We start from the raw sequence: 22,204 nt of genomic DNA on the forward strand, positions 1-22,204 counted from the left end.
TCTTGCAATGGTTCACGAGTTATTTATCTAATAGATGTACAAAATGTACATGTTAACAGTTTTGATTCTTCAATAAAATAAAAAAAAAATGAATGCAGTGCTCAACAAGGATGTTTGTTATATAGACCCACTGTTTACATTAATAATTTTTATGGTCTTCAGATAAACTCTCGTTTATATCATAGGTTTTCCCGATCAATTATTTCATTTTTTGTCATTCAAGTTTCTTTTACAATCATTCGATTTCACGCATTCCACGCTCGCAGCACAGAATCAGCAATCAAATTCAAAATCCGAGCATTCAAATTCACTGTCGGAGCATTCAAATTCACTAACGGAGCATTCAAATTCATTTTCAGAGCATTCAAATTTAAGAGAGGAGCACGCATTTCATCAATGAGCATTCAAATTCATGTCAAGCTGGCGACGGAATCTCGTCGGTCATTCAAATTCGTGAATAGGCAACCATGTTCCAAATAACTGCATTCAATTTAAAAGAAGTCCTGAATTTAATTAGTTTTGGGACGTGTATATATGCATGTGTTTTTCATTTGGTTTTGAATATATTGGGATCCATGATGATTATCTATTTTGCAGTAGAGGTCCACCTATTCATAGAAAATTTTGAACTCGCGCTTAGCGAAAAGGAATATACAGGCACATGTCCCTCGGATTGGACATAAAATGGTGGTCCCATGTGTGAGAGAGTCACAACTCATGCACGTAAAAGATCCCACTTCATTTATTCATCGCAAAGAGCAGGGTGTTTAAGGCTTACATTCAACTGGACCCCATATGGATAACCAGCTATTGCAGCTGAATATGGACTATTCAGCCATCTTCTTTGATGGAAAATGAAACAAACAAACGAACATTAGTCATTGTATATAGGCCTACAGAAGAGCACGATATGGAGGGTTGGTTGACGTTGACACCTTCGAGAAAAAAAAAAAACAATTTCCACTATATTCCACTGATACATGAACATTTTATACGTCTTGTTTGTTGTGTGTTGCTGTCTTATTGGTTTACTTTTGCAGGACTATGTGAGATGATTGTGTCAGTTTGTCTTTGAATTGATGAATTGTCATTATGTGGTTGGTGTTGGGGCGTAGTCAGCATGCAGTATCAAGAAGAAATATGATTAAATTGTCTTTGTGTTGTTTGGATGCACTGCTGCTTGGACATTACAATTTGAAATTTATTGAGATGAAACACAAAGAATACATGAACAGAGAACAATGTAGAACCTGTAAACAATCATAATCACACTATATGCAAGCCTTCATTGGTTGTGTTGGCCCTTTTTCCTTTCTTAAAAAGTCTACTCCATTTTCGTCATTAAATTGATTACACGAAGTAGGAATTTAATCGCCTAAAAATGAAATTGAACGCTCCAAACAAGCTCATTGGGACTATCACATGACTATCGTATGAATTTGAATGCACGAGTAGGAAAGTTGGTGCTCGCACTTTGAAATTGAATGCCCAATCGTGAATTTGATTTCACGAAAACGAAATAGAACGCCAATAAATGAAATTGATCGTTCGGATTCTGAATTTGAATGCCCGAATATTTTCGCGTGCTTGCGCTGTGTGAATTTGAATGCACATTAATGAATTTGAATGACAAAAATATGAAATTGACATGGAAAACCTATATTTGCGGATGATTCTAATCTTTTTTATTCCCACCTTGACCCTTAATTTTGATTAGTACAGTGAATCATGAATATTAAAGAATGCTACTCAATGCATTTGTGCAAATAGATTGTCACTAAATATAAAAAAAGACAAAGCATAATACTTCAAGTTTTTAAATAATTCCTTAGAGAGACTTCCAGGTAATGTTGTATTTGACACGATTCCCCTAAAAGAGGTTTCGTCTATCAATTTTGTAGGTGCTTGTGTTGATAACAAGCTTTCATGGAAGTGTTATATCAATAATACTTGCAATGCAATCGCACGTATACAGGTATACCATTAACCCAAAATATGTCACTCTTTATTTCAGAGTAGCAGCCACGTGATATAACTATCCTACAAGACAATCCAATGAATTTCATCTTTCCTTGGTGAGAACTGTAGATCTACACACTCAAAATACATTTGTTTATACTCGACCCCGATTTTTTTAGTAGATTATGATTTAAAAGAATCTGTTAAGTTGATCACATTCAAATATAAACATGATAAACTTAAAAAATATATGTTTTCTGCATATACCAGTTAATTACGTTTATGAAAAAATCCTCCATATTTTTACTTGTCCTTGAGATTGTGCAGCGTACGTGTCCACAGACCTTTTCCATTTCTTTCCTCTTCCTTTTCTTGCATCATTCTTCCCTGCTCCTCTTTCCTGGTTCTTTGTCGAGGAACTGTGTGTGTGCATTTTCTTCATTTCTGTTATTTCTGTGTTTTGTTGTAGTTGTCGGTATATTGTTTTGTGTGGCCGCGTGCATATCTTCCTTCTTGGTCACATTTTCCTGATATGCAAGTCTATATACACAGTGTCTGTGCCATTATTTTGCTATCTTATAATATTTTTTATTTGTAAACATTCTAAAATCATCGTAAGTACTATTATACACAGTATGCTTGTATCATCAACGTCACATATCAATGAGCACATGTAGAATTGTACATAGATGAATTAAATATGAATACATTTCATTGGTATATTGGTGGTATCGTTGCTTTCATTCCAGTGTTTCACGTTCCACAAGCTTTTTTTTTTTAATTGGAACACTCTTTTCCGTCGTAATGATTACCTACATCTTTTGTTACCATGACAATATCATCATTCGTGCATATACTTTATATTGTATTCGACGAACTGTCGTTATTAGATGAATCAAAGTCAAATTGACAACTTGTACCGCTTTGAATCGTGTTTTCTTTTTCTTCTTTGATGGAAATAGATAAACTATTGAATTGATATTGAAATTGAAATGTCATACTACGGTACTATCAATGAAAAAGCATACAAAGTAAAGATATGTAATCGACAAATTAAGGTGTGTACTAAGTATTCTGAAACAATTTCCCTGTAATTCGATCAAAATGAGCAACATCATGATTCAAAACTAAATCGTCTATCTCATTATTTCCAGGAATTGTATGAATGTTTATAATTACGATAAAGTAAAAAAGAAATCTAAAGAAAATGATCTTGATTTCACTGCTTGCACTCTCAATGAAGAATAGTGCAGTTGCATTATGTATCTCATATACCGTTCCTATTCAGCTTATCTAACAATTATTCATGGTGCATATTACACTCGTGTAGATATCATAAGGGGCCTGACACTCAGATGGAAAATTGGTTGAACGTATCAACATAAACAAACATAACATTACATTTAGAGGAACCATCTTTGAGTAAAATATCATACAGGATCGGATCTGTGAAAGAAGTCATTTCAAATGCATCATTCAAACACACATTCAAACCGTTCCATAAAAAGAGCAACATTCACAATGTGTTGCACAATCGTAACATCATTAGAATTGCGCCGTTTTGACCGAGACATATCACCTTCGAATATTTCATCAAATCTTATATCATATTGAAGACCCTTTTGCAGTATTAAGTACTGTTATTTTTTATTGTCTTTGCTGTTGACCGCGATCCTCTCTTCTTGTTGCTGTTGTCCACCTGTGGTAAAGGTCTGTTCGTCCACTGGGAGCAGCTGTTGCTTAGCGCTCCTCGCATAGGACTTTGTAGGGATTCGGGAGCAAAGTGACTGTTCGGTGACCGTAGCTTAAGTCTGCCTTGGCTCCGGGGGGAAGGGAAATCTTGAACCGCTGCATGATGTTGGTGAAGAAGAGGAACGATTCCATCTTGGCCAGTTGCTCACCAAGACACTTGCGACGACCTGTCAATCAAAGACAACAATATATTCAGCAACCAACACTACAAACGCACTTATAGTGATTATGATGGTAATACAACTATAACTACTAATGTTACTACAAAACTACAAATAATAGTTGTCAAAGCTATAAAGTAAAAGGTTACTATGTTGTAATCATAGAGGTCTCTTGCTGGTGCATTACAGTATCGCCTCCGAGGACCCATTAGCATCTCCTCTAATAGCATTGGTACCATCTTTTTGAAACGTAAGTGCAGAAACGCACTGTGCTCGAACTCGAATTCGGGATCTTATAACTGCACTTCCATACCGGGCATCGTTATATTCTTACAGGGGTGATTAAAGAAGAAGTCTATACAACGGTAGGATATTTGACAAAACAAAACAGGAAAGGTATATTTTTTATTAGTTTTTCTTCTGCAATTTGCAATGGAATTTAAGAAATCAATGTCTTCAAAGAGATGAATGTATCACGTTCATCCTCATAGGGCAAAGGTCATGCTCACCTGCACCGAAGGGCATAAATGCGTCGTGCTTCACAAAGCTCTTCCCGTCTTTGGACAGGAAACGCTCAGGTCGGAACACTTCCGGGTCGCCCCACACTTTGGGGTCATGATGGATGTACAAGATGTTCATCCCGATGTTTGTTCCCTTTGGAATGTCGTAGTCCTTGATCTTCATATCAGCCGTAGCTCGATGCGGGACACCGATAGGAGCAATGGGTCGAAATCGCAGAATTTCTGTCAGAACTGCCTGTGTGTACGGCATAACCTTCTGATGCTCGTATGACGGCGGTGAGTCAAATCCGATCTCTCGTTGGATTTCAGCAACGACCTGTAAATGTTACATTCATATTTTGATTGAAAATCTCACATGTCTTGCTCCGTGCCGTTAATCATTCAAAAATGCTAAATGATAACCTAAATTCGCTTCAAAAGAAATAACAACTATCGGCATGATAGGTGTGCATAATTTTGGTGAGTCACTAAGAGACTGTTCCAAATTTAAAGGAATATAGCTGGAAAGTTCAAGGAAATTTGAAGTTGAAATTTCAGAAGCCTTGACGTCTTCAAAAATGCAATAATAAAATATGGGCCAGTAGCAACATAATTAGTGTCTGCAAGACTGTCTTTAAAATTACTCGGTTTCAACGTCTGTAAACAACAATTATACATTGCACAGATTATGACATCTGGATACCTGAAGAATATCGATCTTCGTTGCATTGTGCAATTTGGGGGAGAAATCGTTCTTAGTTCATTGTTTCATTATGCAATTTGTTTTGTCTGCAAGCAAACAGATGTTTTCAGTTTCATGACAATTATAACTATGACCATTGGTAGTAAAATTGCAGCGGTTTAAACAGAATTTACGTTTTGAACAGTTTATTTCTCACTTTTTTCTGGATATCAGGATAAGCAGCCATGAAGAGCAACGCCCATGTGATTGTTGTCGATGTCGTTTCTGTCCCCGCAATGAAGAAATCAAAGACGATGGACCAAGCCTTCTCCATACTTAGCTCCGACCTTTGACCTGTCTTTTCCAACTCGCGTACTTGGCTGATGTACATATCGATGACGTCTCTGACGTCATTCGGGTCAAAGGTCTTCTCGTGCTCCTTCACTTCTTTGTTCATGTAGTTATGGATTGAGCGCAGTTTCCTTCTCCGCCCGTTTGGAATGAAAGCAGGGAAGTACTTGATAATACTTGGTTCCTCAGCAACAACGTCATTCATGTCCTTAGTGAGTTTCTGGAACACTGGATCTGAATATTCAAACCTGTGACCAAAGGTGATTGCGCAGATGATGTTCGAGATGGCCGTCACGAAGTTGGCATGCGGGTCTAGCGGGGCGCCACCTTTGCTTGCAAAGGCATCTGTCAGCATACGTGCTTCCTCGTTGATGCGACTTTCCAAGCTCCTCTTCCCCATGCCGAAACTGCGCAGCGCTGTTAGGCCGAATCGACGATGGTCGACCCAATCTTCACCCTCTGACAAGATCACCCCACCTGATTAAGAAGTACAGATGAAAGAGGATTAGGTAATTCGAGTAGATAGTTAGACATATAGCAAGGCTCAACACTAACCGTTTCGTCTGATGGCCTGGTGTCCGGACCACTAAATCTTCAAATCTGAAATTTTGGGGTAACGAAAAACATACAAAGTAGGCCTAGGTCAAGTGGGCCGAAAAAACAAAACAAAACAAAAGTAACAATCCCTGATTGAGTCTTAGCTTCCCGATCGTGGCACCAAAAGATAAATATGGTGGCCCGACACAAACTTTTATTGGCCTCTGCCTACTGGCCACGGCTAATTATGTAAATAATAGGTAGATTTCAGATACGATTGGTTTGGCACAGTAAGAGGAAGACAAGAAATAGAGAAACAATTACAATCAAGAGTAGTCAGACCTCATAAGAAATGAAGAAAATCTACTTCAATGCCAGGAAAATAGAGCTTACCATTGTAATTCAAGACTGACTGAAGTTCTCGATCAGGTTCTCTTCCCGTTGTGACGTCAGCTTTCTTAACGAGAATCTCGTTTACTAGTTCGGGAGTTGACAAGAATACCATTTTCCGGTCACCTAAGTCGAAGTACACAACGTCCCCATACCTATGAGAGATAAGACATTTCACGATATAATCTAATGTAATGACAATAGCAACGAGATGAGACTCATTAATTTGTGTATCATTACGTCACATAAGTTTGTTTGCAAAGTTTGATGTATATCATGATATACAAAAACGATGTAAAACAAGATTTATTACTTCATCAAATATACACAAGACTTAACCGTTATGATTTCATGGTCATGTACTTTGGAGTGCCTTAAGCCGCAACTCCTACACCCCCACCCCCATCTCTCTATCTCGCTCTCTCTTTCTCGCTAAAAGGCTGTCCAAACGAGCTATATATAATGTTTACATTTGAAATACACTGTGGATTTATGAGGGATTAAGTAATGTGGCTTTTTCCCCAAATTTGATATTCTTTTAATATTTCTGCTGATAAGATTGAATAATTTTGGAAAATCTGAAATATGTCCTATATTCATTTACTTACATAAAGGGGATGGCTACTAACTGATCAGTGGGAATCAGTTGGAATGCTGGGTGATGATTGTTCCAATCCTTGTGGGATTCATTTAAGAGTACATTATTATTGTTGTGTGAAAATTATTTGCTTTGGAACGGTCTCATAGTCAAGTAATGTGTAAAGTGCAATGTTTCCAGGCTAGCATGCCTGCACAGTGACGGGGCAATCGTTAACGGCCCGTTAACGATCGAGCCAATGCAAGCCGATGAAACCTGGAAGGTAAGGCTTTTTCCCTATATGCTTGTCAGCTGAAGAAGACTGGAAGTGGCAACAAAAATATCAACCCCACCTCTTCCCCCTCCCCCCCCCCCACACACCCACACACACAACCACTTTTAAAAGCGTGACGCCGGTCTTGTTGTAATCACAAGTTTGTGCTGCAGGTTGACGAATCTGACGGGAAAGTCACGAACGTTTCAAAACAATGCTCATCTCACTATAAGGTGAAAATTAATGAGTTGTTATTAATGAATGTTGTGATCTCTACTTATTGTGATCTCGAAGATATCACAAAAAGTAGAGCAGACTCAAATCTAGACTAATAATCAAGTAGCCTATGTTGTTATGTTCATGATAATGATTAGAACCACTGCACTAACTTTGATGAAACGACAACAATATTCATATAACAAGGAGAGTGTGATTTGTTGGTTGAATCCTTACCTCTTGGAGAGGTTGTAGATGACTTTGATGGGGTTCTTGAAGATACTGGTGATGGCGAAGACGTAGTTTAGAGGCCAGGGGAGGTTTGAAGGCCCTGGTGGAAGGTTGAAGCGTCGACGACTCTTGGTACTCCTCAGCATCCAACTCAGGCCGAGGCAAAACACGGCACCCAACAGAACACCGGTCTGCCCGACTTCGGACAAGGCGTTGATCACGAGGTTGATCATGATGAAGACGATAATGGCGATGGTAAGAGCAGTATTTTTCGACTTGCCCCTTAATGTGTAGTTGTGATCAGCTTGCAGACAAAGCGATCTGTTTTCTTACCTGAACTTGTGGCAGAGCTAGTGTTTGTCACCCACTTTGCATCTAGCCTCTTATACGAGCACCACGGATTGTGAAAAAGTGGTCATAAAGTTCAACCTCAGGCCAACAAGAAGTCACATGATCACAATCCACCAATAGAAAGAATTACACGACAACTTCGTACCGAGCACTCAGAGCATGCCCTGAAACTATGTTGACATCACGCCGAGGAAAACAAACATTGAATTTTTTTTTCCTTTTTTCTCTCTGCTTTATCCAAGAATGATTCAGCTCAAATACACAATGTGGTCAAATATCTATACGTCAGGCTATTTTCCCAGGGAAGATTGCCAACTTAAGCAACAGACAAACGAGTGTTGGCTGAAGGTAACGGCCTTGGACAATGCTGACACTCAATAACGCTTGCGTCAAGGGAAAAAAAAAATAAAAATGTGCTTGCAAAAAGGTCGCATGACCTCTCAATCCAAAGCACTGTATCTGTAATTACAATTTTCTTTTTGTATTTGGAAATATTAAACTAGTAGTAATCGTTCAGTGCAACATTTTTTTTTCGAAATCGTTAAATATCATCCTACAGAAAATTGAACTTTGATTGGAGTCATATTCATGCTAATATCATGTAAGTACCGATGGATGGTTTGGTCGTGATAGGGGTGGTGATAGTTGTGTAGAGTTGTCGATTAGTTGATAGTTGTGACAGTGGAAATGACACTTTTGATGTCGGTTGTGTTGATATTTGTAGTGATGTCAAATCAATTGTAGTAGTTCAATTTTTTTTCTGGCTGTTGGCATCTTTATTTATTGCATTTTGTTGTTGTTGTTGTTATTGCTGCTACTGCTGCTGCTGCTGTGTAGATACGATTTGTAGTGTGCATTAAGAGTCGCAGTATTGGCTGTCGTTTGGTGGTGATGATAGTGGATGTGAGGATTCTGATGGTGTATATTAGATTATAAAATATCTGTGATGTTGGTGCATTGTTGTTGTTTTGCAGTAAATGTTGCTTCCTTGCATTTTTTTTAGCCGAAAATCAATCTAATAGCCATACAGGAAACTTAAGACGTCGAAGAGTATTTCTTTCCCTATTACAAAACGATTGTATTCCAATTCGACAATCTTGTTAGTTCTGTTTTATTTCATTTATTTATCTATTCATCTTTTTGAGAAGTTGGGAAACGCTTCAGGGAAATTACGTCGCTAGACCGATTTTACGGAGGTACAAGACATAGGAACGAGGAAAGTCTTGCTGAAAGCAATGTTTAATTTACATTCACTGCTTATGGGCAATACTCACATTGCAACACTAATTGGCTAAAAGGAGGCATTTCTGGGAGGAGAACCGAGAAAATGTATGACAATTTACAGAACTGTTGATATATATATATATATATATATATATATATATATATATATATATCAGGGCTCGACACTAACGGTGGCCCGGTGGCCCGGGGCCACCAAAAATGAAAGTCGGGTCACCAAATTTCAAAAAAAAAGGCAAATTTGGTGGCCCGCCTCGGGCCACCAACATTTTTTGAAAAGTATGTCAATAAATTCTTAACTTTTTGCGCCGGAAATTAGCAGTTAAATTTGTTCAAAGGATGGATGAAAAGGACTGAATGAATGCCTGAGAGTGAGTGTTGCAAGTTTGTTGAAGTTTATTTATGAGTAGATATGCCCAACTTCTAATTGTTACTATCATAAATCTTAAATATTTGACTCATTAAAAAAAGGACTTTTAATGTTTTTTTTTTTCTCTCGGGCCACCAAAAATTTGAAATTTAGGATATTGGCGGCCCCATCGGGCCACCAAACAAAAAAGTTAGTGTCGAGCCATGTATAATGAACCCTTTACACAGGGATAACGATAATTACCATTCTGCTTGTGTAGCAGTGCTCGGATAGTATGTACCTCCACTGAAAATGAGAATATAACATAAAAACTAGCATATTAAATTGTAAGAAGGTACACAGTGGCATGAAGTTTTGGAGGGAGAGCTCGGGGCACTGTTTCATGAAAGTTGTCAGCCCTGACAAGTTGTCAGTCTCTTACAATCAACAGAGTAACAATCAGTGACCAGAGCTCGTCAGCTAATCAAAACAAAGGATTTCATTGAAGTTGTCAGAAACTGACAACTTGTCAGGGCTGGCAACTATCATGAAACGATACCCTAATATCTGGAGGTCGCGCGACCTTTTCATCGGCAATAGGTTCACGCGACCTTTTTTTTTTTTTTCCAGACAGAGACGCCCTAACGTGCAAATCTGTACATTACGTGACGCCGGTGTTACAAGTGTATTTTAGTTCAAGGTTCGATCTTCAAATGAAACCGTCCCATGTATCGAATAATCGCAACAGACTGTAACTTTCATAAAGAGCTAGAAATGTGCCAACAAAAGAAAAAATAATAGTCAAACTGCATGACAGATCATAAGGTGTTTTTCTAACAAGTTAATATATACAGAACTTTTTCAATACCGCGTGTCAACAAAAAGATGTGAAAAGGAGGCCAAGTTCCTCTGAAGCTAGAGTCAACAAAATTATGTGGTATTGTGTATTGTTTGGTCCTTGGATGAGAACTCCTTTTTCTTTTTTGCCTGGCAGTGGCATCATGGCAATCATTTCACTTTAAAGGGGAAATCCAATCCAAATATAATTAGTCTGGTGAGAAAAAGTAAAATATTACGAGTTCAACGGTAAAATTTTGATCGAAATCAGGTGAAAAATAAGGTTTTATATGACCCTTTGAAGTTTCGCTAATGCTTTAGTTCTTGAACTGTTAATATAAATATGCAAAAGGAAAATTGAGCATTTCATCCCCTTGAAACTTGCCATATAGTTTGTACATAAGATTTTGAAATTTCCAGTTTTTCATTCAAACGCAATTATGCCCGATGCTCAAATCCTGATATATCAAACTGATCGCTATTCTGAAGTTATTCAATTAGGAATAACATGATGTTTCAGACTTCAATGACAAAACATTGAATTTTCATAATTTTTTGTACACAATCAATGGAAAATTCTGAGGGTATGACATGGTCAGCTTACTCATTTGCATATTCATATCCACTGTACAATAGCTGTTTTGCAGAAATTAGCAAACTTCAAAATTACATAGCTTTCTTATTTTCATCCGATTTCAGTCAATTTTTTTGCAGTTGAACTTGTAAGATTTCACCCTTTTTTTACCAAACTAACTTATATATTTGGACTTGATTTCCCCTTTAACCATGCCTAATTTCTGTATTTTACTTTATGCTTTAGAACTGTGGGCATACTTTCATTTTCTACCATAATGATGGATGAGCACTCATTGTACAAGTGCAGGAGGAATAACATCGCTTAATTGAAATTTCAAATTTATATTCATTTCCATCAAAATAATAAGCAGAAAACTTATGTATAATTAGTGAATAAGCAGAATATATTTGTAACAATTGCAATAAAAAACCGCGTTAATTTACAAAATATATGGGATAATGAGTATCAAAATGAAGAAAACATAATTGGGTTTTTATTATTGTTTTCATACATACGCATAGCACAAATTAAATACGGATGGGAATGAAAATGGAGGGTCTATTCAAAAACCTTGCTTAAATCTTAAACATATGACGGTAACAAGTCAACAAGATTTTTTTTTCTTTTTTTAAATCCAGGTATATGTCCCTAAGAGTATACATTCTGCTTGCAGTGAAATATATTTCACACGAAAAATAGACAGATTGATAAAGATCTAAATGGGATTCGTATCTATACAGAGACGAGTGTGTTAAATTTTACTCTAACGATATTTACAACATAGAGAAAAAATACTGTTAAACACGATGGATATTTGATATCCAATGAGATAGAGATGATTAAAGTGGAAGTCTAGAAGCTGCATATTTCATACATCAACTGATCATTCGACGGTGTGCATGGTTTTTCATAATGGAATAGAACAGAGGTAATTTTGATATCAAAATCTAGTAATCTGCATAAAAGAGTATATCGCAGTTATAAAGACATGTTTTGCGTTCAGCCCGAGTATGTATGCCCATCATTTTTCTTATAATCATATCTATATACTAGTATATCAATGAATAATCAGTGCTTACCAATCGACGACAATGATGGGCAATTTGTCGAAGAGTTGCAATAAAAAATGACTCGATGCAAGAAATTCTTAAAACGTTCCTGTTAATGTGTGTATATGGTATAACCATAGCATAAAATACAACAACTGATGCAGCTGATATTAGGTTATTCATTTGCTGGGGTAGTACAGAGTATTCAAAGGCACCCAGTGAAGTCTGATTCTTTCAACGAGGAGGGTGCTGTTACAGAACTTTTAGAAGTAAAAACTTTTTAGAAGAGAAAAGAAAGATAGAGAAACGTTTTCATATATTATGATTCAGAAACAAGCAAGAGTTTGACAATGACTGATAACGTTCACGCCGAAAAGCACGTAAGAGCAAGAATGCGTATATGTATAGATTTAGACATTAAAAACGATGTGACGTGAATGGAGCGACATATCAATCATCGGCAGTGCTATATACGCAGCTTAAAGCTCTATCTACTTACACAGCCTTATAAACATTTTTACAAATACGATTTTTTATAACGAAAAATGATAATTATGACCAAATTCGTCAGAGTTGAGTTGAGTTGAGTTGAGTTTATTTTATTTCACCACGGGTCACTCACTTCAGCCAATGGCTGTTCTTCTGTGAGTCCGTGAAGTAAAAAAATCATACAATTACAAAATACAACATTTTATACATAGTATAGGAAACTTTAAAAAAAGTATTAAAAAAAAGCAAAAATCAAATACAAAAATCAAACAAACAGACACACAAAAACAAATCATAGGAAATCATGCATACTACATAAAGAAAATGAGAATTAAGATACTGAAAAACAAAAACAAAGGAAAACAATTAATGCACAGTGTTACAGTTCAATGCAAACAATTACTACGTATATAATTTATCCACCTTATGTTTAAATGTAAGAAAAGATACACTTTGCTTTACATCATCTGATAAATTATTCCATAATTTAGCGCCTCGATATGTTACACTACGTTTGTTAAAATTAGTTCTTGGGTGTGGTACATCTAGTTTCCATATTCCTTTTCTCAGTATGTAAGTAGTCTGCTTAAATGGAAATAAATTACATACAATTTGTGGCATAATCCTATTTACAATTTTATACATCACATACAATAACTGTTTATCACTTCTTTCAATAAATGTATCTATCTTTAACTTTGCATTTGTTTGTATCAAATCAAATAATGCTTCACTCGAAAATCTCCATTTTACATTCATAGAAACTCTCAATGCTCTATTTAATGATTTCTGAATTTTATCAATACGTATTTTCCCCGCGTTTCCCCAGATTATACTACAGTAATCAATCCTACTTTGAATAATAGTTTTATAGAAAATCAATGCCATTTGCTCTGTTATATAAGGTCGAATTCTTTTTAACAAATATAAAAGGGTTTGTAATTTTTTATACAATGAATCGATGTGATTTGTCCACTCTAAATACTGATCAATTTGCACACCCAGATATTTACAATTTGAAACACGAGTAATAACAGTGTCCTTTATCTTAATACATGGTGGCTCCACTGAGTTGAGCTTCTTTCTTGACCCAATTAAAAGAAATTCACACTTTGTAACATTAAGAGCGAGCTTATTTCTGGTCAACCATCTATGTATTCTCACCAATTCTTCATTTAAAACGCCCGTCAATCTCTTCACATCACTACACGAGTAGTGCAGGCACGTGTCATCTGCGTATAATGAAACCTTGCATTTCTTTACAGATAAAGGCAAATCGTTTATGTATAGAACAAAAAGTAAAGGGCCCAGATTTGACCCCTGTGGTATTCCACATGTGATTGTCCGTGGACTAGATTGTACACCGTTGATGATAGTGCATTGTGTGCGACTGGTAAGATAACTTCGGAACCATTCAACAACAACATCACTGATACCATACATACGTAATTTCTTTAAGAGGATACCATGGTCTACTGTATCAAAAGCCTTCTTTAAATCCAAGGTTACTATCCCAACAAAGTTGCCTTTGTCCATATTATCAAGCCAGTCTTCAGTGGTGGTAAGCAAGGCAGTCATGGTGGAATTGTTTGGCCTAAAGCCTGACTGGTGCTCACTAAGCAAATCATTCGTTTGCAGATATCCGTCAGACACGAATATTACGCTATATTAGGCAGATTTCAGACTTTCGTATTTCACGTTTTGTACGCTTATCTTGATCCTTTTTCCCCCCAGAAAATAATTCTATGCTTATTGTTCCTCATACCAATTTGTTCTACTTTTAACGTATGATAAGAAAGTTGAGGAGCCTTCTTTATAGGAATGGGAATATAATAGCTATGTTTTATACCAGCAATAATTACCTAGCGACTTTAAAGATGCATTTTCCCCGAGTCTTTCTGATGCCATCCAGTCCAGTCTCCTGGTGTACACTCTTGTACTTCCATTGATGATGTTGCCATGGTTACACCCGTTCAGCGTTCATCGAAGATGACCTGGTAGGGCTTCGGGAGGAGGGTAGTGACACGGTGACCGAAGCTATAGTCAGCCTTGACCCCCGGGGGAAGGGAAACCTTGAACCGCTGCATGACGTTGGTGAAGAAGAGGAATGATTCCATCTTGGCCAGCTGCTCACCAAGACACTTGCGACGACCTGTAAATCAATCACAACGATCAATTACTGTATTCAATGGCCAATGAATTAATGTATTCATATTTACGGTCTGTATTAATCTATATATTTGTCAATATTTCTGTCCTTGTCTTTGTTACTCCTGTATTATCTCTCATAATTTTTTTAATTAATGCATATTATATTTATTTTTGTTAGGGGTACATTCCCAAAACGTTCTGAACTATTCGAAATGTTTGTTAAATGGAATAAGGTTTGTTGTTCCAAAAAGCACAAATTCCCTGTACCTATAACGTTTGTAAATCTGACAATGAAACTGGGTTAAGGGATGGTATAGTTTGGCTACAAGGAACTCTATCGTCTGTGGTTTAAGATGGAGTTTCATGTTTCCAAACTTTTTCATGAGATAATGAGTAACCCATCATGAAATATGAAAGAGAATACAATTCTTAAGGGATTTGAAGTTTATTTGATGAAAATTGGTTGTGAAATAGCTAAGATGTGCAAAAGTAAAGAGGTCTCGACAAAAGATGTGACCCATTTGTTATTTATAGGACAACTTTGATTTGTTTTTATTTTTTGGATATCTCAGCAATTCCAAACCTGACTTTTATCAATTTAATTTTGAATTCCTCTTAGAATGGTATGATCTTGAATATTTCATAAGTGGTTTTTCATCATCTCGCGAAAAGTTGACATTTGAATACCCCATTCTCACCAAATTAATACCATCCCTTTAATCTGGACAGTTATTCCGTAGGTTCCTTAATCTCACGGTTCATTATTCCGAAAGTCTTTTACCCGAAAATAAAACGATGTTTGCTATTCTGATGGCTTGTAAATCTGAAAATGAAAACAATAAGATTTGTTAATCTGAACATTCGATATTGCGAACCCTCCGTTGTTTTCGAATTAACGAACCTTGAGAAAATGAACTTGATATCATTTTCGGATCAACGAGCCTACGGAATAATGAACCTTATATTATTTTCGGATGACCGCGCCTTCGGAATAACGACCGTTGCTTCATTTTCAGATTATCGAACCTTCGGAAAAACAAACCTCCTTAGAAACGAACAGTTAGGTTAACGAACCATATTTGACTTTCGCAAAATAAAAAACCTTCGGAATAGAGAACCTTCGAACGATCTAACCTTATTTGATTTTCCATTAATGACCCTTCGGAATAACGAACTGTTATCAACTGCCACAACGATGACGACGGAACAATCAACAACTCACCATAAAATGAATAGTAGCATCTTAATCTTATAATCTTTGTTTACAGGGTGACATTCTTAAAGAAAAACCCCTTCAAACTAATCGTGAGAGAATACAGTAAAACTGGGGCTTGCTCTGGCTATTTGAAAATCAAAATACAATTTCCTTAAAGTACCAATGATATTCTAGACAGAACCGTTGCTGGTGGTAATGAATGATTTAACAGAATTGTGATATTCCCGAAAACCAGAATGCTCCATCTCACCTGCGCCAAAGGGCATGTACGCGTCGTGCTTCACAAAAGATTTCCCATCCTTAGACAGGAAACGCTCAGGTCGGAACACTTCCGGGTCGCCCCACAATTTGGGGTCATGATGGATGTACAAGATGTTCATCCCGATGTTTGTTCCCTTTGGAATGTCGTAGTCCTTGATCTTAATATCAGCCGTGGCTCGATGCGGGACACCGATAGGAGCAATGGGTCGAAATCGCAGAATTTCTGTCAGAACTGCCTGGGTGTACGGCATTGCCTTCTGATGCTCGTAAGAAGGTGCTGCGTCGAGTCCGATTTCCCGCTTAATTTCCGCAACAACCTGTGAATTGGTTTTTGGAGGTAAAGTTCATTATAATATGCGAAGGGTGAGCCATGAGCTCGTTCTTCTGCTCTCCCATAACACTACCTAATACTTACAAAAATCATGCAAAGTCTTTTATGGAGTCTTTCTTTATGATTCAGAGAATTGGAAAAAGCATAGATCATGTTTCTGTTGCCCCCTCCCCAAAAAAGGAAGTCTTTTCTTTTGATGGATTCATTAAATGCCAAGTTTTGAATTTATACATTAGAATTTCCCCTATAAATTACTTTGAAAATATCCTTACAAAAAAAAAATGAGAATTAGAAAACTGAAAAGGTTGTGTTGCCACAGTCAGATTTACGTGCGTATTCGTTCTGTTATGATCTCCAACTTTCTACGGGTAACGTGATGTCGTACCACAAAATGGTCTTTTTAACTAAGTTGAAGTAAAGAAGGGTGAGCGATGGGTCAATGCGGGGTAAGGAAGGAATTATATGACTTCATACAAAACTTACCTTTTTCTGGATATCAGGATAACCAGCCATGAAGAGAATCGCCCAGGTCATCGTCGTTGATGTTGTCTCTGTCCCCGCAATGAAGAAATCAAAGACGATGGACCATGCTTTCTCCATACTCAGCTCCGACCTTTGACCCGTCTTTTCCAACTCTCGTACTTGGCTGATGTACATATCAATGATGTCTCTCACGTCATTCGGGTCAAAGGTCTTCTCGTGCTCTCTCACATCGTCTATTATGAACTCCTGAAGGGCCTTGAGCTTGGTTCTGCGCGAATTGTAGAGGAAGCTCGGCATAAATTTGAAAACGCCAGGTGGCTCGGCGACCACGTCGTTCAGATACTGTGTGAATTTCTGAAACACAGGATCCGAGTACTCGAACCTGTGACCAAAGGTGATCGCACAGATGATGTTTGAGATGGCCGTCACAAAGTTGGCATGTGGGTCTAGTGGGGCACCACCCTTGCTAGAGAAGACGTCTTTCAGCATGCGCGCTTCCTCGTTGATGCGACTTTCCAAGCTCCTCTTCCCCATGCCGAAATTGCGCAGAGCGTTTAGACCGAACCGCCGATGGTCGACCCAATCTGCGCCCTCCGAGAAGACCACCCCACCTGTATCGAGGACGAGTGCCGTGTAGACCATTTGGTAATAAATGAATACAGAGGAACATGGTCTTTTACAGGTATTCTTTTATTATGTGCACCTCTCCTTTACTACACTCTTTGCGTTCATGCATTAGTTTAGACATAGAACTCTAATCGTATTCAACTTTAATTAAACGAGTGGACAAGTGCGATTTCTTCCTTCTTGGCGTCAAACAATTCATAGCTTTTGGGTAACTCCAACACTACGGAAACGTTATACAAAGAACATTTATTTGCGCATTGATTTCATATTCTCAACGAAAGCTTGCGTCCAGTTCTTTGAGCATGGTCGGCGCCACGTTTTTAAAATGAGTGTAGTTTACATTTCTGGTGAATGCCATTTCCGTGTTTCTTCAACCAAGAAGAAGAAGGGGAAAAGAGGTCTTCAGCGCAACGTCCTGTCTAATGCCACTTTCGGATTTTCTCAGCTGACAAGTCCAAAACAAAAAACAAAAAACAAAAAAAAAACACACACGTCTTACAAGCGTCTGGTGCAACTTGCAATCGACAAAAGCTCAACCATATAACCACATTCTATTTTGTTCTGGCGCCACTTCCGGGTTAAAAAAAAAAAGAGTGGGGCCCAAGTGGTTATACACCCTATGAATTCCTATGTATTGTCCGCCCCTCCCCCACCCCCACCCCGGCCAGCTCTGGCCAGCGATATGAGCATGTCGTTTCCACAGACTTTAATATCACCGATTTGTAAAAAGAATTACCTCTGTAGTTCAGCACGGACCAAAGCTCTTTATCCGGCTCCCTTCCCGTTGTGACGTCAGCCTGTTTGACAAGAATTTCATTTACCAGCTCAGGGCTGGCCAAGAAAACCATTTTCCTCTCCAGTAAGTTCAGGAAAACGACGTCCCCGTACCTTTAAACAATGAACGTTAAGGATGTGGAATTGAATCAAATTTACTAGAATCGTACATGGTGGTCATGAAGTCATTATTGTGGTGTAAGATCATTATCATGATGTGTTGGATGCAGCGCTATCAATCTTGTCATGGTAACTCAAGTCAAGATACCATAGGATCCTACACACAGATCCTACACACCATAGATCAGGTGATGGAGAGGGGGGTTAGAGATGTGGGAAAACCGAATTGAGTTTTATAGTTGTTGGCTATTGACAATTAACAATCATGACAATAATGGTTACAATTTGTTACCCCGAAGGTTCGTCATTCCTCACAAACTATGCAGGATTTCCTACCAGGCGAAAAAAAAAAAAAAAAAAAAATATATATATATATATATATATATATATATATATATATCGAAAATTGAGAAACTATAGTTGTTGCTGTAGTTTTTGTTGTTGTTGCTGTTGTTGTGTTTGTTTTGAAGAGTTCTGCGTTAACAAGAAACAGAGTTTAAAAAAAAACATGCTGAAATGGAATATTTCTTACTTCTTAGAGAGATTGTAGATCACGATGATTGTATTTTGAAAGATGTTCATAAATCCAATCAGGTAGTTGATCGGCCACGGCAAGCCCCCGGGACCAGGCGGAAGGTTTAACTTCTGCTGTCCGTCAGTCTTCAATACCCGGGTCAAGACGAGAAAAGTGATGGTGACCAAAAGAAGACCGCTGTATCCGAAATCGGACAAGGCGTTGAGAGCGATGTCGAGCATAGTGACAATGGTGATAGCCAAAGTTATATAAGGTACCTGATAGGTTAAAAAAAGAGAAAGAAACATACAAACAAAAAAGTACTTCACATTTTTTGCTGGCAGTTCCCTTCCAAACTCACAAACAAAACAAAAAAAGTATAGATATTATGCCAGCTCTGGCAACGTTAAAGGACAAGTTCATAGGCACGTGATGGATTGAGTGAAAGCAGCAATATTACACTTGTATTAGTAGAACATATCAGTGAGAGTAAAATCGAACCATTCGTTCAAAATTTATGAATTTTTGAAGTTTCTGCTCAGTCACTGCAGGATGAAAAGACTACTACAGCTTGTGACGTCACATTCTACTGTTGTGTACACCAATATAAAGAAAATGATAAAGAAAATTCAACGTATATTTTTTTCACTTTTCTCGCATAATATAAGAACACTTGACTTCCCTCTTTCAGAAGGTAGGGAGAATGATCACCCTCAACATACGTCAGTGACAAGTAGATGTAATGTGCACTGTTTTCAACAAGTAAATTTTTGTGAAATTCTCTTCATATATTCATTATGTCGTTCTACGCATGACATCAAGCACTGTAGTAACAGGGATTTCCCACCTCCCTGGTAGTAGCTTTCTCATCCTGCAGTGTTAGAAATTCATAACCTTTGAATGGATTGTCCGATTTTTCCTTAAACTTTCATTGATGTGTTCTACTAATATTGCTGCATTTACTCAATCAACATATATATGAAGATTAATTTGTCCTTTAAATGATACAGTGAATTAAGATTTCGTATTTTTATACACAATTAAGACTACAAGCGAACTCATGGAGGTTACACTCACGTAGCTGAGGCGATCAGACTCCCACAGATGTTTGTGGCTTTAGCCAACTCACGTTGCTTGAAATGTAGATTTTCGTCTGTATACATACTTTTATATCATTCAATCGTGTCGTCCATTAATTCAAAGATCAGTATACTCTGAGCTGGTGATTCAAAATTTCAGACGTTCATTTCCCTGCTGATCAAATACCAAATGTTTGCAGTTTGCCAATAGTATGATTCGACGTATAAAAGTCTCTGCAAACGAACATATTGATTCGTTGTAAACTTGGCCTTTTTATTATCATTACCTTTATCACGCCATCGCCAGCATGACTATAGGAGGATAAAGGAAAATTACCATCATCACACATGACCTCATAATATACACCCAAGGAGGAGCTCACCTAGTGCCTCTTTGATACAGTTACTGTGTTTGCAGATTTCCAACAATCTTTTTTTAAAGATTTCGTTAATAAAATCAATAGGTGTACGAAGGAAACAAAACAAAACAAATGAGCTTTAGACAATGTTAGAAGTGTTGTATCGTTAAACCGTCATCAAAGCTATATTATTCATATTCACATTTGCTTTCTTTATAGTCAAGTTGAGTTCGTTTGTTTGTTTGTTTGTTTGTTTATTGTAAATGAATGACAAAATTGCTCTTCATCGACGTAAATACGCACCGACTGTTCAGTGTGTTAGTCAAATTAGTATTAGCCATGACACAAATCCATTGGCAGACATACTCGGGTTGAATTAAAACCAACGAAAGTGGAGCTTTCTGTTATGTTTCACTCTACATTATCTCTAAATCCAAGGCAAATTGTTAAAAACTTTTTATAATGCATGATTGATGTTCGAAATCTTCTTATATTTTTCACTTTGATGTCAAGCTAATTATTGACCTCACTCCTAAAATGACAAATTATCGAGTGTTTGCTTATTTTGTTTTGTTTTGTTTTGTTTTGCTTGCTTTGTTGTTAATCAGTTGTGTCGAGAATGGACAATGGTTAATTGAATCCCTGCTTGTATATTTGCATTAGGACAGCTTTCCATATTATTCATGACTACACAATCAGGAAAAAACCCAATGTCAAAAAGGCCTATCGCTCGCTGTCGCGTTCACTCGGCATCACTTCATAATATCTCCCTATCGTGGGGGCGCTGTGGCACAGTGGATAAGAGTCCCGACTCCCGATCGGAGGACCCGAGTTCGAATCCCGCCCAGTGCTTACGTCCTTGGACAAGATGTTTTTACCCACTATGTCCCTCTCGACCCAGGTGTATAAATGGGTACCTGGCAACGCTAAGGTAGTAATAATGGTAGAGCAGTGGCAACACTGAAGAGGCTACCCATGGGTAAATAAGACATTATTATTATCGACAGCTTGTCTCGTCTGTGACTGTGTGGAAAATACAGGCCTTGTCAACAGGGAAGATGTCTGCATTAGGGTGCCTCATATTGCCCCGAAATTGACACAAGATGGCAATACGAATGTGGAGTTTTCAATTTGGTGCAAAATTGCCCCAAACTTGGTCAAAACCCAAGCAACAGCCAAAACAAGTCCGATGCCTGTATGCAAAAGGTCACATGCGATGATGACGCCCGAACCACACACGGAGACTACTGAAGTATACGAAGGATCAGACACGAAGGATATACACAATATAATAGCTGCGCGAAGACTTTTGCCACCGCACAAAGTCGCTGCTGGAATCAGATAAACTCCCCTGAAAGTCATGTGATCAGGTGATCAGAGCGGAATTTGAGTATTTCCTTTGTCATAAACTATGCCCACCATGGCTCAATTTCGGGACAGAAGTGTGGCACCTGGATCAGATGTTGGTTACTTTAATAAAAGGTCGCTTGAACCCTTTTTGGACGTTTCTCTATTCACGAAGGGGTCACCCGACCTTTTACCACTGGTACCAAGCATGTCATCGGTTACTAACATGATCACCATTCTATTTTGAGAGCAATGTCACTTTCATTTCATACATGAAACTGGGTCAAGAGAGCATTTTGTTGACTATATTTTTTCTTGTATGAATTGTGGCCGAATGAAAGAATAACAATGATAATGGTGATGGTGATAATGATTTGGTATCATAGAAATAATGGTAAGACTTGTACCGTATATCATT

General features: G+C 37.7%; 2 protein-coding genes across 2 annotated transcripts; both read right to left on the bottom strand.

Moving 5' to 3' along the window:
- Positions 1-2,691: 2,691 nt before the first annotated feature.
- Positions 2,692-7,972, bottom strand: LOC139714409 (cytochrome P450 2J2-like). The gene is made up of 5 exons (XM_071626118.1): positions 7,637-7,972; positions 6,336-6,487; positions 5,272-5,882; positions 4,382-4,709; positions 2,692-3,878 (listed from the first exon to the last, which is right to left on the bottom strand). Exons 1-5 carry the CDS (start codon positions 7,861-7,863, stop codon positions 3,700-3,702), a joined length of 1,497 nt encoding a protein of 498 aa, XP_071482219.1. The 5' UTR covers positions 7,864-7,972; the 3' UTR covers positions 2,692-3,699.
- A 6,446-nt stretch (positions 7,973-14,418) lies between these two features.
- Positions 14,419-20,179, bottom strand: LOC139714410 (cytochrome P450 2J2-like). Its single transcript, XM_071626119.1, has 6 exons — positions 20,079-20,179; positions 19,020-19,279; positions 18,330-18,481; positions 16,967-17,577; positions 16,142-16,469; positions 14,419-14,676 (listed from the first exon to the last, which is right to left on the bottom strand). The coding sequence occupies exons 2-6, from the start codon at positions 19,241-19,243 to the stop codon at positions 14,498-14,500; spliced, it is 1,494 nt and encodes a 497-aa protein (XP_071482220.1). The 5' UTR covers positions 19,244-19,279; positions 20,079-20,179; the 3' UTR covers positions 14,419-14,497.
- Positions 20,180-22,204: the final 2,025 nt, after the last annotated feature.

This window comes from Diadema antillarum, unplaced genomic scaffold (genome assembly GCF_040938485.1).
Source record: "Diadema antillarum isolate AM-2024a unplaced genomic scaffold, OU_Dant_1.0 seq00002265_RagTag, whole genome shotgun sequence".
NCBI classification, from domain to species: domain Eukaryota; kingdom Metazoa; phylum Echinodermata; class Echinoidea; order Diadematoida; family Diadematidae; genus Diadema; species Diadema antillarum.